Source organism: Macrobrachium nipponense, chromosome 39 (assembly GCF_015104395.2).
Source record: "Macrobrachium nipponense isolate FS-2020 chromosome 39, ASM1510439v2, whole genome shotgun sequence".
Classification (NCBI taxonomy): domain Eukaryota; kingdom Metazoa; phylum Arthropoda; class Malacostraca; order Decapoda; family Palaemonidae; genus Macrobrachium; species Macrobrachium nipponense.
Window position 1 is genome coordinate 33,485,697 of NC_061099.1, and position 15,481 is coordinate 33,501,177.

The following is a 15,481-nucleotide window of genomic DNA, read 5'->3' on the forward strand; positions in this document are numbered from 1 at the left end:
TTATTGAGGAATGGTTTGTGAGAAAACCTTGTTTGAGACAGTTATCACAACACAATCCTGGCTAATGTTTCACTAACAAACAATGCCAGTCAAGGTTGTAAGCATCAAAGATTCCTTATTCTCCTTTTGCCGTTGTGCATATGATACATATAGGTTATAATGGCATTCTTGTTTAGCCAAGTAGACAATACTGGAGATGGGCAGTGTTTACCTTTGTACCTCCCAAAATATGTTCCTATCAACCTATTTCTCTGGTAGTTTCAATGTTTATGCTGAAACTTTAAATAAGACAGATTCTGTCTCATGCAGCAATTGCATGAAAGAAATACATACTACAGTACTTATTGTATATCTTAATTGAAGGAAGTTCCACTTATACTGCAATTTTTTGGAGGGCAGTACTCAGTATCAGCATCCAAAGTGATCTTTTTCTAGCTTTCAAACTACAACTTTAACACTAGTAATACTTATCAGTTTCCAAAAAATCAGTAGAAGTGCAAACCTACTTGGATGCATACTTTACCTGATGAATGTTTTTCTTCTTGAGGCGTCTGTTCAGGAGTTGCTGGACCTCACACAAGCAAATGTAAACTGAAGGATGTGTAAAGCAAAAATTAATTTTGCTTTATAAAATTTCTATATTTGTAAGGGTTATTGATAAACCCCCTGGAAAGGAATTCCAGGGGTTTAAGGGTATCCTTAACTAAATAGAGGATCCTTTTAGAGGAGTCAGAACTTCCAAGTCTGCTAATTGGCATCAGCCAAAAGATCACAGCTCCCTTAAGGTTACAGGAGTACATACCAGTATTCATATCCACCCTTAGTGCCCTTTTGCTAGGCTTTTGCCACTGCATCTTTCCAAGGTTACTGAACTCCTCGTATGTTAGCCTTAGGACTACAGTAGTCCCAATGACTACTGAAATAACAACCTATAGTATCACGGTGGTACAGATTCCTCATTTCAACTCCAACCTTAATGACATTTTTTTACATTTTTACTTTCACCTATATTTACTATTTGTTGAAGAATGAAGAAAACTGTTGACATCTCTTACTACTTTCAGCAGATATTTACACAAAATTATTAGAAAATATTTTTATGAAGCTTATGAAAAACACGTTTTTAAGGGCATAAAACATCTTTTCATATCAATTCCTCATTGTAGTCCATGTAGTTCCTTAGACTCACTGATGTTCTGTAGACAGAAGACAAAGGGATTAGAAAGTGTCTGACAGCAAATAAGTACCCTATACCCATTACTGTAGTAGGAACCAATAATTCTCTTTATCCACACAGAATGGTGCTTAATAGAATGTGGCCTGGGAGTGGTTGCCATATATTTGATGGGTTTGTATGGATTTTTTTTTTTTTTTTTTTATTTTTTTTTTTTTTTATAAAACTTGAATTGTTTCATAACAACCCATCAATCATATTAAGCCCAAACTCCAATTTGGAAGGAAGGTTGAGAAGTTAAGAACTGCAAACTTGTTTGCAAAAGCAGACAGGTGCAGAAGACCTCTTGCAAACTGAAAGGGTCACGTGCCAAGCTCAAGGAAGTCTCATGGTGTATCGAGAAATTAAACAATAGGCTTTCCTGGTGAGATGCTACTGAATAGAAGGCTATTAACCATTCCGTGGAAACTTAGAAGCAGCTAATCTTGGTGGAGTAAATAAAGAGATAAGGGAGAGAGGATACTAGAAGGAGGAAGAGGATAAATTATTGCTTTCTCTGCTGTAGGTAAAATATGAATTGCTGCAACTTAAAAGTCTCAATGAGTACAATTCCATTTCCTTTTACATCACATTCCTGAAATAAGATGTGACAAAAATCAAATGGCATCCCCAAGTTCTTGCAATGCGAAATGCTGATAGTTCAATTTTCCTTTTGAATGCTAACAAGGAAAAAAGTACTCTGATTTCATATATGGTGATCCTCACCCAAATGGCCTCTTCTTGAAAATGCTCAGATGCCCAATGATAACTTTTAAGCTGAAGTGACCACCTTTAATGAGCTGTTGCTTAACAGGTAAAAATGGATGGTACACAGTCGGCAGAGAAAACAGGGTCAGGGATGACAGAGGACAATTAGGGATAACAGACAAGTCGAGAACAAAAATAGGGTATTATTGCAATCTAGAAAAGCAGAAGTTGGTCTCTGCAACAAAATCTGGTATGAACAAGAGCACCAGTGACACCCTTTGTTATTTATGACATAGCCAGACTGAGCAAGCACTTCATTAATTTGTCTTGACAAAGCAATGATTAGGAGAAAAAGTTTTCATAAGGAATTTTGTGAGGTTACAAAACATGAGAAAAAGATCTCACATAGGTGGTTGAATATGTGCTCACCAAATCAAGAAAGTAAACCTGAACTGGAGGAAGTTGGCATAATAGGACCACCAATAAAGAACATATGAGCTGAAGGTGTTAAAAGAGCCCTTGGGAAGATGAAAGAATGGAAAACCCAGATCATCCAGAATTAAAAATAACTTCATAAAAGCAGTTGACAAGTCTGTCATCCATGTGCTTACCAGAATAAATGAAAACCTGATAAAAGAAAAGATAGAACCAGAAAGCTGGGCTACAAGCTCAAAAAAGATGGGCAACTATAAAAGAAAAGATAGAACCAGAAAGCTGGGCTACAAGCCTCAAACAGATGGTATACTACTAAGGAAAAGGGGATACATTGCAATGTGGAAATTATTGAACAAGAGTACTTGGAAAAAAGGCTTCCTTTCAGAGACATCACCAACTTTATAATGAGGCAACTAGAGGAAAAGCACTATAAATAAAGAATAAAGAAGAAAGATTATACTGTACCACATATATTTGGGGATCCTGAAAAGGTATTTGGCAGAGTAACTAGATTATTTATTGGATGGGCATGACAGAGGTAACAGGAATCAGAAAGATATTGGATAGTGTACCAGAAGAATATGATTTAAATGTTAACGTTCATCAAGGATCAGCGCTTAGCCCTTTGCTGTTTATTGTAATAATGGAAGAAGACAAAAAAGGAGTGAAGAAAAGAGGGTCCCTGGGCACTGCTTCATGCAAATAATTTAGTGCTAACAGCAAAATCTGAGGAAGAACTTATTGAAATGTTTAAAAGGTGGAGGAATGGAATAAAGAGGACTGAAAGTTATACTTAACAAAAAGCTTATGGTGACTGGAAAGGAAGCAAAAGAAGTACAACAAGGAAAATGACCATATGGTTATTCTAGGAAAGTTACGAAAGTGAATTTTATAATGTGTACTGAATACGTAGATGGTGTAACAAATAGTGCCCTGAATTACAAAATATATACGGAGGAAGAGTTTTTTTTTTATTCTCAAACTACATTACGAGAGCAAATAGAGAACAGGGAATTATGGACCCAGTTGTGTATATGGGTAGGCCTTAGGAGAGGATGAACACTTCAACCACCTTAAGGACACTGGACGATGAGTTGAGAGAGCTCACTAGTGAGACTGCAGCACAGATGAAATGGAGAGAGATATATAGCTAGAATAATGGCAAATAAAAATGTGACAGGAGTGGATCTCAAAGATTTATATTATGGCTTGGACATGTGATAAGAAGGGATTAGGAGAAACAGATGAGAAAAGTGATAGATAAGGAAGTAGCAGGACAAAGACCTACGGAATTGCCCAGAAATAATAGAGATAGAGGGTAAATGAAGACCTAAACCTAAAGGGACTTCAGGAAGAGCATATTACAGAAAAGAAAGTTCATAACTGACAGTTAATATAATTGTGAGATACTTGTAGGGAGCTGGAGATTAACTGTAAGGAGTGAATACTAAACCAAAAAAAACATGGAATATATGTATAGTGAATAATATTAAACTAAACAAGATGAAATATAAGTTCAAATGAAATCAGCGGAAAAGGCAAAAAATTGGTGACCGTGATTTTCAGTGATTTTAACTGAATGCAGAAAATCCAAAAACTCTGGAAACAAAGTTTGGAAAACTTTGCAGTTACTTGATCAACACACCATACATACAAATAAAGAGGAAAGCTGTAGTTTCATGTCAGTGAGTCAAGAGTGGATATGTACTGTCTACTTTTGTCTGCAAGACATAATAACATGTTTGATGCATAGTGTAGACTGTAATGATTGACAAGGTTGTGATGTGTTATGCATTTTCCACTGTTGTAATTGTAAAAACCTTCCATCAGTACTGTTGAAACAATCTTAATTTATTTGAATAATTATTCCTGATCGATACAAGATCTATAAAGTATTACAGAGAAAATCATATAAAAATTAGGTTCATTTTATTTGAATTGTCAAAAATACAAACATGCACACTTCTGACATGATGAAAATTCTATGAAAAATTAAAAATCAGTACATATACATGTAGATAAAAACATAATTTCAGAATGGCTTTCAGTATAAAAGAATCATGATGACTGTAAAATTATGGAGAGTAACTTTGCTTAAAAATTCTAATCCTTAACCTCATGGAGTAATGTCTTGATCTTGAAACCTAAATACATCAGAAACCAGTTTCCATTTGTCATCTTTGGCAGTAAGGATGAATGACTGTTGGAATGGAGACTTCCGATTCTTGAAGACAACAAATCCAGCAGTTGTCACTAGAATGGTTGCCTGGCTTCCTACAGCTTCCGCTGAAATTTTAGATTTTGTGTGTTATAATTACTGAAAACACCATAATGTATGTTTTACAATCAGTTGAGCAATATTAAAACTCATTAATGATATGGAAACCACGTGTTGTATTTGACATTAAGTAACTTTCAAAAATTTTCAGCAGCATTACTCACTGTTAACAGGTTGCGAGTCTAAAGAGGTTATAGTATGGGTGCTTGTGGGCAACTCTTCAAAGAACTTTTGAATATTCTCTTTCTTCTCGATGGCATTTCCATTCCATACTAATTTACCTTCGTCAAGATAAAGCTTGTTCAGTTTGTGTCGACTCTGGGGATAGCAAAAAAAAGATGTATATGTATAAATCTTAGTTAATACACATAACTCATTATTCCAAAACAGGTTTTTAATCAAATGATACCATAATTATTAGTTCCACAGCAGAAACGTCTAAAGAACTGAAAATACAAACATTTCTTTTATAAATACAAACCACAGTAGTAGTTATTTTACCCCATAACTAAAGTTTGCATTCAAGAAATTGGTAGGAGCTCAAAAGATATTTAAATCTGTAAACAGCCAACATGGTATCAAAACAATAATAATGATAATAATTTGAAATGTCAATAAACAATATTATAAATATATCTAAACCAACTTATTTCACTTATACTAATCTTCTAAGAAAATTCATCTACTGAAATAGTCTCGAGTCTTCTTCTCTGGTGAATATCCCTCACTTGAGGAATGCTCTTTACAAAGATACGCACAAAAGGTCTGAGAAGATAGTAACCCTCCTAGTAAAACTATGCACATATAAGTTATCTAGCAAGGTGATGCTATAACACCTGGAAACTGGGTGGCTGCCAAATGCCTTGTGAGATTGATAAAGCTGGAAGTGACAAGAGGGTTTAGATGTGGTTAGCCTCATTTGCCTGTATGTACACTAGTCCTGGCTCCATCATACTAGACCATAAATTTCATTGTATCCTAATAACTATGCAGTAAGGTATGACTAAGTTTATTACCAGTTGTTAATGAAGCATTAAGCAAGTCAGACCGAAGAGCAAGGAATATAAATTCATGAATCATGAATGCTCATTTTGTTAAAGATGTAATCCTTCTATGATGATGCTTAAGTAGTTTTTGAGATTGAGTCGCTACTGAATCTTCATGTAGAGTACTAACCCACCTAGTCCACAGATTGTGGTCCATTCTCCAAAAAAATAAAGTTGTGCCAAGTAAGTGCTAGAAATTGAGTAGTTCCTGTTGTATGTATTGAGTGTATTCAACACCACCTGCATACCTATATGGTACCAACTATTATAAGCAGGGGCATATGCTTGTCAATGGTTTGTGCACAGAATCATTAAGTGTGCTGTTCCCTAAACAATATCTAGCACTGTGTAGGTCCTACTGACATAAGCCAGGAAGATGTCTTTAGTGCTAAACAGATCATCATGGGCCTTTTATTGCTACATATCCCATTAGTTTGCAAAATTTCTCCCATAGTAACCATCTTTTCTTATGCTATATGTACTGTATATCCTCTTTCATTTGTGAATATTTTTTTGCCCTAGGTTAAAATCTAACAAAGTTGCCTTCCCTTCCTCTCTGTAATCAGGGCTCTCAATGGCTTTTGTCTCTACAATCTGATTCCAACACCTGAATAAGGGTAGATACTAACAAAGTACAGTTTTCTCACTCAAATTGCCTCCAATCCTTGCAATACTTATGGATGCACCTTGTGGCTGAATTCAATCATGGACTACCAACTGTCTCTTTGGAGTTCAATAAGATTCTCTACATCTGTTCCCAAAGAAAAATACATGTAGTGTTCAGCGCTAATTATTGCCCCATGTCATTGTCTTATATGTAGATTTGATATTTTAGATGCAGATCTGACTGATGGATCATTTTATACTGTAACAAGAAAGCGCACTGTCTTCCCTGATCCTTGTCTTGGATGAATATTACGAATAAGTATGAACGAATGGCAGTACCCATTATACCAACAATATGTATACCCAAAGCTACACCTTGGATTTATGCTATGTCAAAGAATGCATATTTGAGAATCAGGTCATCCCTAGACTTTGTCTTGGATGTATACAATGTTTTAGTGGGCACAATTAAGAAACAAGTAACTCAACATTTCCATTAAGTGTACTGTACAGTATGTTTCAGCATGTACCTTAAGGAATCTGATAGTCTAATCATTAGCTGTGCCCTGTTCTCAAGGTAGATCATGCTTTGTCAAGTGCAGTGAGGAAAATTATCATTCTGCTCAAAGCATTAACTTTTTTATTCTGGGAAAGTTAGTTCCCAGCATCCACACAAACTGCCAATACCCATCTCAACAAATGCACCTTAATGTAAGAACCACAGGCTAATATACAGAACGTAGTATGTATATACGGTATAGTGAAGTCTCTACTTCTACAAAATCTAACAATAGTTACAAGTAGTACCCAATAAGTATCCCAAATTATTTAACATCTGTTGAAAGAATGCAAAAATGCAATATTACTTGCAAAATATCTTATCAACACACCAAGTTCCAGAAACAATTCCTATACGTAATCCTGAAGTGACTATGAACAATTAGGCAGTCAGGTAATATCCCCATAAAGCTGTTATTTACTTCCGAGATGAAACAGTAACATTAAATATTATAAGCCAGTCCCCTGGTTTTTGAAGGGTGGTTCCATTCCTACACTGTGTCGCAAGCCAAAAGTTGCCGACATAAACTGCATTTTTATTGAGTTTTTCATCAAAAACCCTCCAAATTTTGATTATTCTGGTGTTATGGAGCCATATTTCTTCTATACGATCAGCATTGTAAACATCGTAAACACGTAAATGATTTCTGATGAATATATTTGAAAAGCATCGTAACCTTGGAACATCGTAAGCCAGACCCATCGTGAGGCGGGGGACTGCCTGAACTATATATGAATTGCCATTTCACTTTACTACAAATGAACTTTAAAGTGAACTAATATATACTTATTATTCTTGATAATTTGTTCTTGTTCACACTAAATCTTGAGTTTGTTTGTAATATTAACAACTAAGTTGTGTGTGTAAAGTAATTCAGTGTTGTTAACCGAAACCTTGTAATTTTCAATACTGGGGTCACATGTGCCATGGCACCTTCTCCAGTCCTCTTAGTTTTTGGTTCTTCAGATTTAGTGGTTTTAAGAACTTAATAGTACAGTATGCACTGTACAGTACTTTGAATTAATGTTTCATCCTCTACTGACTTCATTATTTACCTGTTCAGTGCTGCTATACATCTTTCGGTTATTTCATCTACTATAACATTCTGCAGTTCTATATAAAATTCTTGGCACCTCTGTTAATCAGGGACCTGTAGAATATTTCTAAATTTCATCAATCTATTACTTTGGCAACTCATGGAGGATACACTGGCTAAATACATACTACACAAAAGAATAGTCAGGAGGAGTACTATGCACAATGGGAGAGAAAGTCAAGTATTGAGCAGGAATTTAAAGAAAACAATGACAAACAATTAGATGGCCATCACAAAAGCAAAGGTATGAGAGAATCATCAACTATCATGTGTAAGAGTGAATTTGGTACTAAGTATTGTCAATGTTGGTACGTATCATAAGAAATTATCAGGATTGCAAAATCTAAATAGATCGCTTTGCTTCAAATGACTAAGCTGTACTAGTGAAAAGTAAGAGGTGCTTAACTGAATCATAAATAAAATAATACAGTACTATACATATATCACATATGTCTGATAGCAATTATTTATAATTTGTTTATAATTAGTATCATAGTAAATAAAAATTTGGAAATGTTGAAAAATGCAGCAAAGGCTGTGAAAGGTGTTTCCTGATTTTATTATATTTTTTCCCTTGTGTCTGTTCTTATCAGCTTATTAAATACATGTAAAAGTCAAGACAGTTTAAGGCTAATGGAACAGCCCTATGCTTACAGTATGTAGGCTAACCCAAAACCCTGGCCTAACCTTGCAATTTAATTAACCTACCCTATGCACATACAGATTTAGGCTAAAAAGTAATAAAAATTAGTTCATAAGAGGTTTAATGCCTAAGTGTGACTATATTTGTTTACTATAACACTGGGATGGTGTATGACAGTGACAGTTAATATATGGTACTGTGTTCCATATTTACTTGCAAAATATTTTTCTATAGTATACGCAATTAACGAAAAAAGAAATCTCCAATTTTTGGAGAGACTCAGGTTTTTTCCTCCTTTATATAATTTAACATTAGAAAGGTCTGTAGTTTTCCTAGTCCTCATCAGATGCGTGTAGGTGTTGGGGATCAGATGATAATTTGTCATACCTTGAGTTTAATAGGCTATTAGGCTAGCATACAGAAGCTAATTCCCAATAGCAAGTTAACAAGCAGTTGTGAGGAGTATTTAGGGGTTATTAGCATATTGGGACAGTTATTTCAGTAGTCTCAAATACCATTTTATCATTAGTGATGTTATTAAGGATGTAAATTGCAGCTTTACATTCATTTTCCATAGACTAAGTGGGCAATGGGTACCTTTTAGTCTTATCATAATGTCCAGAGATTGGAGACATATACACACATCAGATTATATTGTGACATTAATTGTTGGAGTCCCCCAAAACAGATTCTGGCTTGAAGTTTGTTGACATTCCACTGAATTTTGTAGGGAATTATTTAGGTAAGGGTTGTCAAATTATGCTAATCCATTGTTTTGCTATGCTTATTAATTACGAATAAATTTGTCTCCATCTGTATTGGGGTACTTTTAACTGCAATGTTGGGTATACTGTATTAATTTTGTAGACACAATTTGTACCTTGTTTTTCAAGAGTACTGCACTTAAGTTTGATCTACAAATTTCTGAGTTATTCTTTGTTTGTAATTAATGTTCTGTGAATGAAGTCAGTAACTAATTCCAATTTAGACTTTTTATGAGTGCTATATACTGTATAGGGAAATTTAGATCTTCAGTCCAACATATCAATACATCCATGAGCTTTGATTTTCTCAAAATGTCATGGAATTGTTTTTTCATTAGTGTGAAAAGTTGTGGAAATTTTGTTAATTATTTCCTTTTGCGCCTGAATATCCTTTTCCGATGTTTTCTTCAATTCTCTTCCTTATTTTGTAGCTGTCTTATGTCTGGGAATGGTACAATCCCATCATCTGTTTTCCTCCCCATTTTTCTCTCTCATAAATCTGGTTTGCTTAGGCATGGGGGCAAGGGGGTCTGGTCTTCTGATAAGTTTCAAAATCTGAGCAGTAACAAAGACCTACAGTAAAACCAACACTCAAACATTTAAGGTACAGCATCCCACAACTAACAATATTCAACGTGATTTCTACGCTACATTAATTGCATTTTACATGAATCATTCTTTTTAACAGATAAATGAGCAAAGCAAATCATGTCTAAAACAAGGTAGCCAGCAAAAACCTCCTTAATAATAAAACTGATAAGTATTGAGGAGTCTGAGGGTGAGGGATCACTTAATTGATTTTTGTCCTTGGTAATGAAGCAAAATAACGATCTTATGAATGTAGTTTCTTTCAAGTTCAATTCATCAGGGTATGTAGATTTCTCAGTTTGTAGGGTGCTGTGGAGTTAATAAAAATTTTATTAAAAATTTCCTCAAGTGAATCCCAGATTTTTGTCTTATTATCTTTGCTTGACTGACAAAAGCGAGGTAAAGTTTAAGTTGGACATTTAGAAGAATTAATGGAACAAATGAAAAGTAAAAGGCAGGAGTCAGTCTACCTGGAATCAAAGTAATGCTGCAAAGAATCTTTAGCATCACCTAGTGTGCCACGCTAGGCAAGTTGTAAGCAGTACATACTAGCAGCTCTATGTGGGCCATACGTCACTGCTCTGCTTTGTCAGTATTTCTTGAGTTGTCCATTTCAAGGTTTTGATTTGCTACCATTTTGATACCAAAACCATCATCATAATAAAGGTTTTAACCTTAGCTTTCCCTTTGTAAATCTTTGCTTTCTCTATTTATGTAACATTTTTATTTACCAGTAGTCTTAGTATCTCTTCATTCAGTTCATGCTTCAGCTTTTCTATACAGTAGCTGCTTCCTCAACTGGCTCAAAGTTCATTTTCCCAGTGATAACAAAATACTGTACCTCTTCTTAGACCTGCTCATCTATCACAACAGAGTTCTTAGCTCTCATTTACAATTTTAATACTGTATTTTGAGCATTGAAAATCTCTTTCCTCCATGTATATTTGGTTATACAGACACCTTGAGATACCATCTATTACAATCTGTACACAGTACACACCAGCCTTGGCCACTTTCCTGACTGTACTTTCTCCTTTTGCTTCCATTCCAGTCACCATTAGCTGTATTGTTTAACGGTTGTTTGATGTTGATTTTAAATCCTTTTCCCTCCATTTATGAAATACATAAGATTTTTTTGATCAGTCATTGAAGCCCGATCCCTTTAATCTTGACTTTAGTCCTTGTATTGTCGCATCTATTATACCTTACAATAAAGTAATTTAAGCTCTGTAATTCTAATAAGAGTGAGTACAGTATTATTTAGTATTCTTTACATATACAAGTGTGATTTTATTGAGCCATGATTCCATGTAAGTGTGCAATTCCCAGCCCACAAAATGTGCATCTTGCTTCCCCATCACTGCTTTTGGTGGTGAGGTTATTATATATACAGTATAGCATTTTTTGCACGGGGGTGGTTTTGGAAAATATTGTGTGACTATCTCAATTTTCTCCTATTACTGTGCATTACCGTATTTCAATTTTGATTGGCACATGTGATTCAGTTGCTTTTTCATTCAACTAATTTACATTAACAATAATGCAGAATATTGTTGTTCTGTCAAAGGGTTCTGCACCTCTTTGTTATTACCACCAGTATTAGTGGCTTTTTCATTCAACTAATTCACATTAACAATAATGCAGAATATTGTTGCTCTTTCAAAGGGTTCTCTACCTCTTGTTATTACCCCCAGTATTTGTAGACAGTTCATAGTGCTGTGAATAGTAACTAACAATTGCAATATCAGTTCTAGTGGAAATTGACTTAGTATAATCTTCCGGATGTAGTAGTTAATTTTGCTTTCCATCACCCATTTTTTTTCTCTTTGTCTCAAGACAGCCTTTGACAGTCATCAAAGATGTTAACATGAATAATAGTCAGGCATGGTTTCCATTTTTGTTTTGCCTTGATATTCATAAAACATTCTTTAATACGTAGGGTACTTGATTTTCACTTGATTCATGGGAAGGAACTTGAGACATTATCTGCTTTCCTGGCTTGTTCATCAGTTGACTGGGTGCTATAAAACATGGTTTATTATATTTTTTAGTCTTCCATGCCTACCATCACTACAATTTAAGGCTGTATTAACATCTCTTTTACTGGCTGATCTAGGGCTTATACCATGATATAAGAAATGGTCTTTGTGCTTCAGAGTAGTCTGTCCATCAAGACTGGACCCTGCACCAAGAACAGAACCTGACATGACCTTCAACAACCCGAACCTTGTCGATTACTGAAGTTTTATGGGTATCAATTAACTTAGTTTACATAAGGCTGATTTATGATTGTCAGACTAATTACTTTCTGATGCTTCCACCAATGACAATGGGAGGGGGAGGAAACAAAAACATTAGTGATGTTTTTAACCTGAAACATGGCCTCATCACTGTCACTGGGATTGTAGGGAGTGCCTTTAGTATATCAACATTCTTTTGGAGTAAGACAAAAAAGAATAAAGAAAAAAAGAAAAACACTAAATGCCAACCTTAGGTGTAGCGAACACAAAGTCTACAGTGGTACTTCCAGTTATAGGCCCTATGATCCCATAGAAAACTAGAGGTCACACACTGGAAAATTGTGTGACAAAAAAGGCTCTCTTGAAATTTAAAAACCATACATGAACCTCAAGAAAAACAATATTAAATCTATGCTGTAAGAAAACCTGATTGGGTAATGACCTGTGATTCTATCCCATGATAAAATAATTCTTGAAAACTATTTAAATCAAGTATGTTGCAACAGGAACTGCGGCACTAAAAAGTAAACATTATTTAAATAATTGCCATAATACTCATAAAAGGCATGATGTTTGATGTACCTCTAAATCAAAATACAGTAACATCTATCTTACAGTCACATTGTTGTAAACTGGTAAAAGTACATAAACGAGTCTGACAAAATCACCTATATTGGAAGACATGAACCTTCATTTGTCATTCTATAACAGTTTTAGGACTTATTCTTCATACCGTACGTAAGTATATGATGATATGATGAGGACATTATAAAAGCAAACATTGCTGGGATAAATATATGCCACTTTAGAAGAATTTTAAATACAAAGTAATGATGAAGAACTTTAAGTACGTACACCAAAATTGTTACTAAAAGCATACAATGTGCAATAACCTGCAAAAAAAACAATAATTTTCATAAGAGGTACACAGCAAATCCCCATTTTGTGTAACTGCACAGAAGAATGACACTAAATTAACAAATGACTTCCTGGCTACAGTGGTTGCTTACTATTAATTCAATATGGATTTTTTTCACTGCCTAATAACAGTTTTATCTGCATGAAATTGCTGTGAATGATAGTACCAAGAAAATTGTCCTTGATAAGTAGAAAAATAATGAATACACACCTTTTGCAAGTAGAAAAATAATGAATACATACCTTTTGTAAGTAGAAAAATAATGAATACATACCTTATCTAAAAACTCATAATATATCTTTGTAAAACTTTCTGCATCTGTGCATGCCGTCAAAATCTTCATGCGATCCTGCAAGAAAGAAAAAGACTCAAAATCTATGGCCAAATTATCATTTCAATGAATGTAAACAACCCATAGCCCCATGATGGATCTCCCATCATCCCATTGACTATAAACTAAAAGCTAACAACTTATTTCCCTAAACAGAAAATTAAAATTATCCTTAAAATAAATGACACCTCATTGATCACAGCACATAAAATTAAATGCTACTGAATTGATTGTTTCATAATGTCACCTGCCCCTATTAAGGGTCAGTAGCATCCATTACAGCATGAACTGCTACAAAATACTATACATAAGCCTTTTGACATACATGGCCACAAAGAATTGAAAACTGAAATATTTATGTATAAGACCTCATACTGAAATATAGTATACAACAGAAAACACAATTTAATGGGAATGTGAACAAATAAGAGATTAATGAAGCCAGAAGAAATGAAGATATACTGCATAAGTTAAATTTATAACCAAAATTATGCACTACTATATAGTATAACAAATTAGTGAGGATAATTTTGTCATGTGCAATCAATCAAAGTACAGTAATTTAAAGTAACTATAGTAATTGAAATGTATATGGTTACAAAGACATATCCATGACTTAAATTGAATTTTGTGTGTGTTATGTCTAATAAATACATACTGTACGTACTGATGAAAAGCATAGCTTTTCTCACGGATTGCTAATAATAGGTTTTAAATTCTTCAGACCTAATCATAATTACACATAGTAACAGACAACATACAGAGTTCAATCTATGCATGCACTTCATTACTGTATGCTAAACTTTTTGTAGAAAAAAAAAAAAAAAAAAAAAACATACCACCAAAGGCAGCATAGGCCTGTGAATGTTTTTTCTGTCTTAATAGATAGTATTTCAGTATTTTTAAAAATTAGACCTAGACATTTCTAATGAAAAAATTAGTGTTAATGCCAAGTTAATTAAAATTAACAGCTTATGTCTTTAACCCCTACATACTAGGCTAAAGGTCAGTGTAGCGTAGCCTACTCGAAGTTTAGTAGCCTAGGTAATTAATAAAATTTAGGCCGAGAAAGACTAATGTAACCCACTAAAGTCATGCCTAAGATTTCTGAGCGTACACCAGCTTTAATAAAAAATGATTTTAGCCTCTTGTTAAGAAGAGATAGGTAGGCTTATCTAGCTAGACAACGATTAGCCCCCTTGGAATAAGCGTAGGCCAGCCAGAAACAATTACAACACGTTGACAGACGGTGCTACATAATTACCTATGGTGTCACTTGACCATATTCATAAATTAAATAATAAAGTATGCACTACTAAGTATCCTTAAGACGAGCGCTTAATTGGTAGTTAATTAAATAGCCTGAGCAGTGCCTTGGATTGCATTTCTTAGGCTACCGTTGTCAGTCAATCGTAAAGTAAACACTGTCATACAGAGTGAAATACCATCTCATGATCCCCTTCTTAACATTAAATGGCTACATTTCATCATTTCCGGCATTTCTGCCATATTATCGAACAGAACGAAACGCAGGAAGGAACCAGGGGGGTTCCATTCAAATGACCCTCACCGCCTCGAGTACCGCCGCCATTTCGTGAAGTTTGTTTACGAGCGAAGACGAAGTGACGTAATTTTCATTCATTAAATCCTCTTCCCAAAATGCTGCGTCTCGAGTCTGTTTCGATCGTGTGTTTCTGTCTTTAAAAATGCGCTTGAGCGTTCCAGTCGCGAATTTATCGAGCTCTTTATTCATTTCTTGGTTTTACGTCTCGTTAATAATCGTGTCGAGAGCTGACGACCGATAATGACGACGGGTCTATTATTAAGTATTTTGGCTGATGGCATCATCAGCTGGTTTCATCTGACAGTTCTAAACAGGTAAGCAGAACGTTCTACCAGGTACCATGAGGATACAACTTCATCATTTCTGGTAGTGTTTCTCGCCGTCACGCTCGAGTAAGTTAGTACATTAACCCTGGGAAAGATTCCTAAGGTCAATGAATTTTGCACCATAACAAACCCAGACAGTACAGCGCTACTCTCGTAGGTAGCTCA

The 15,481-nt window shown here is 34.8% G+C and overlaps 1 protein-coding gene across 3 annotated transcripts; it reads right to left on the minus strand.

Annotated features, from left to right (window-relative positions):
- Positions 1–4,270: 4,270 nt before the first annotated feature.
- LOC135210281 (NTF2-related export protein 2-like) lies at positions 4,271–15,140 on the minus strand. Of its 3 annotated transcripts, none has more exons than XM_064243153.1 (4): positions 14,997–15,140; positions 13,370–13,444; positions 4,799–4,952; positions 4,271–4,642 (listed from the first exon to the last, which is right to left on the minus strand). In XM_064243153.1, exons 1-4 carry the CDS (start codon positions 15,066–15,068, stop codon positions 4,473–4,475), a joined length of 471 nt encoding a protein of 156 aa, XP_064099223.1. In that variant the 5' UTR covers positions 15,069–15,140; the 3' UTR covers positions 4,271–4,472. The 3 variants fall into 3 exon arrangements, with proteins under 3 accessions (XP_064099223.1, XP_064099224.1, XP_064099225.1); XM_064243154.1 differs by having other exon boundaries at positions 14,872–15,010; XM_064243155.1 differs by lacking the exon at positions 14,997–15,140 and adding an exon at positions 14,691–14,712.
- Positions 15,141–15,481: the final 341 nt, after the last annotated feature.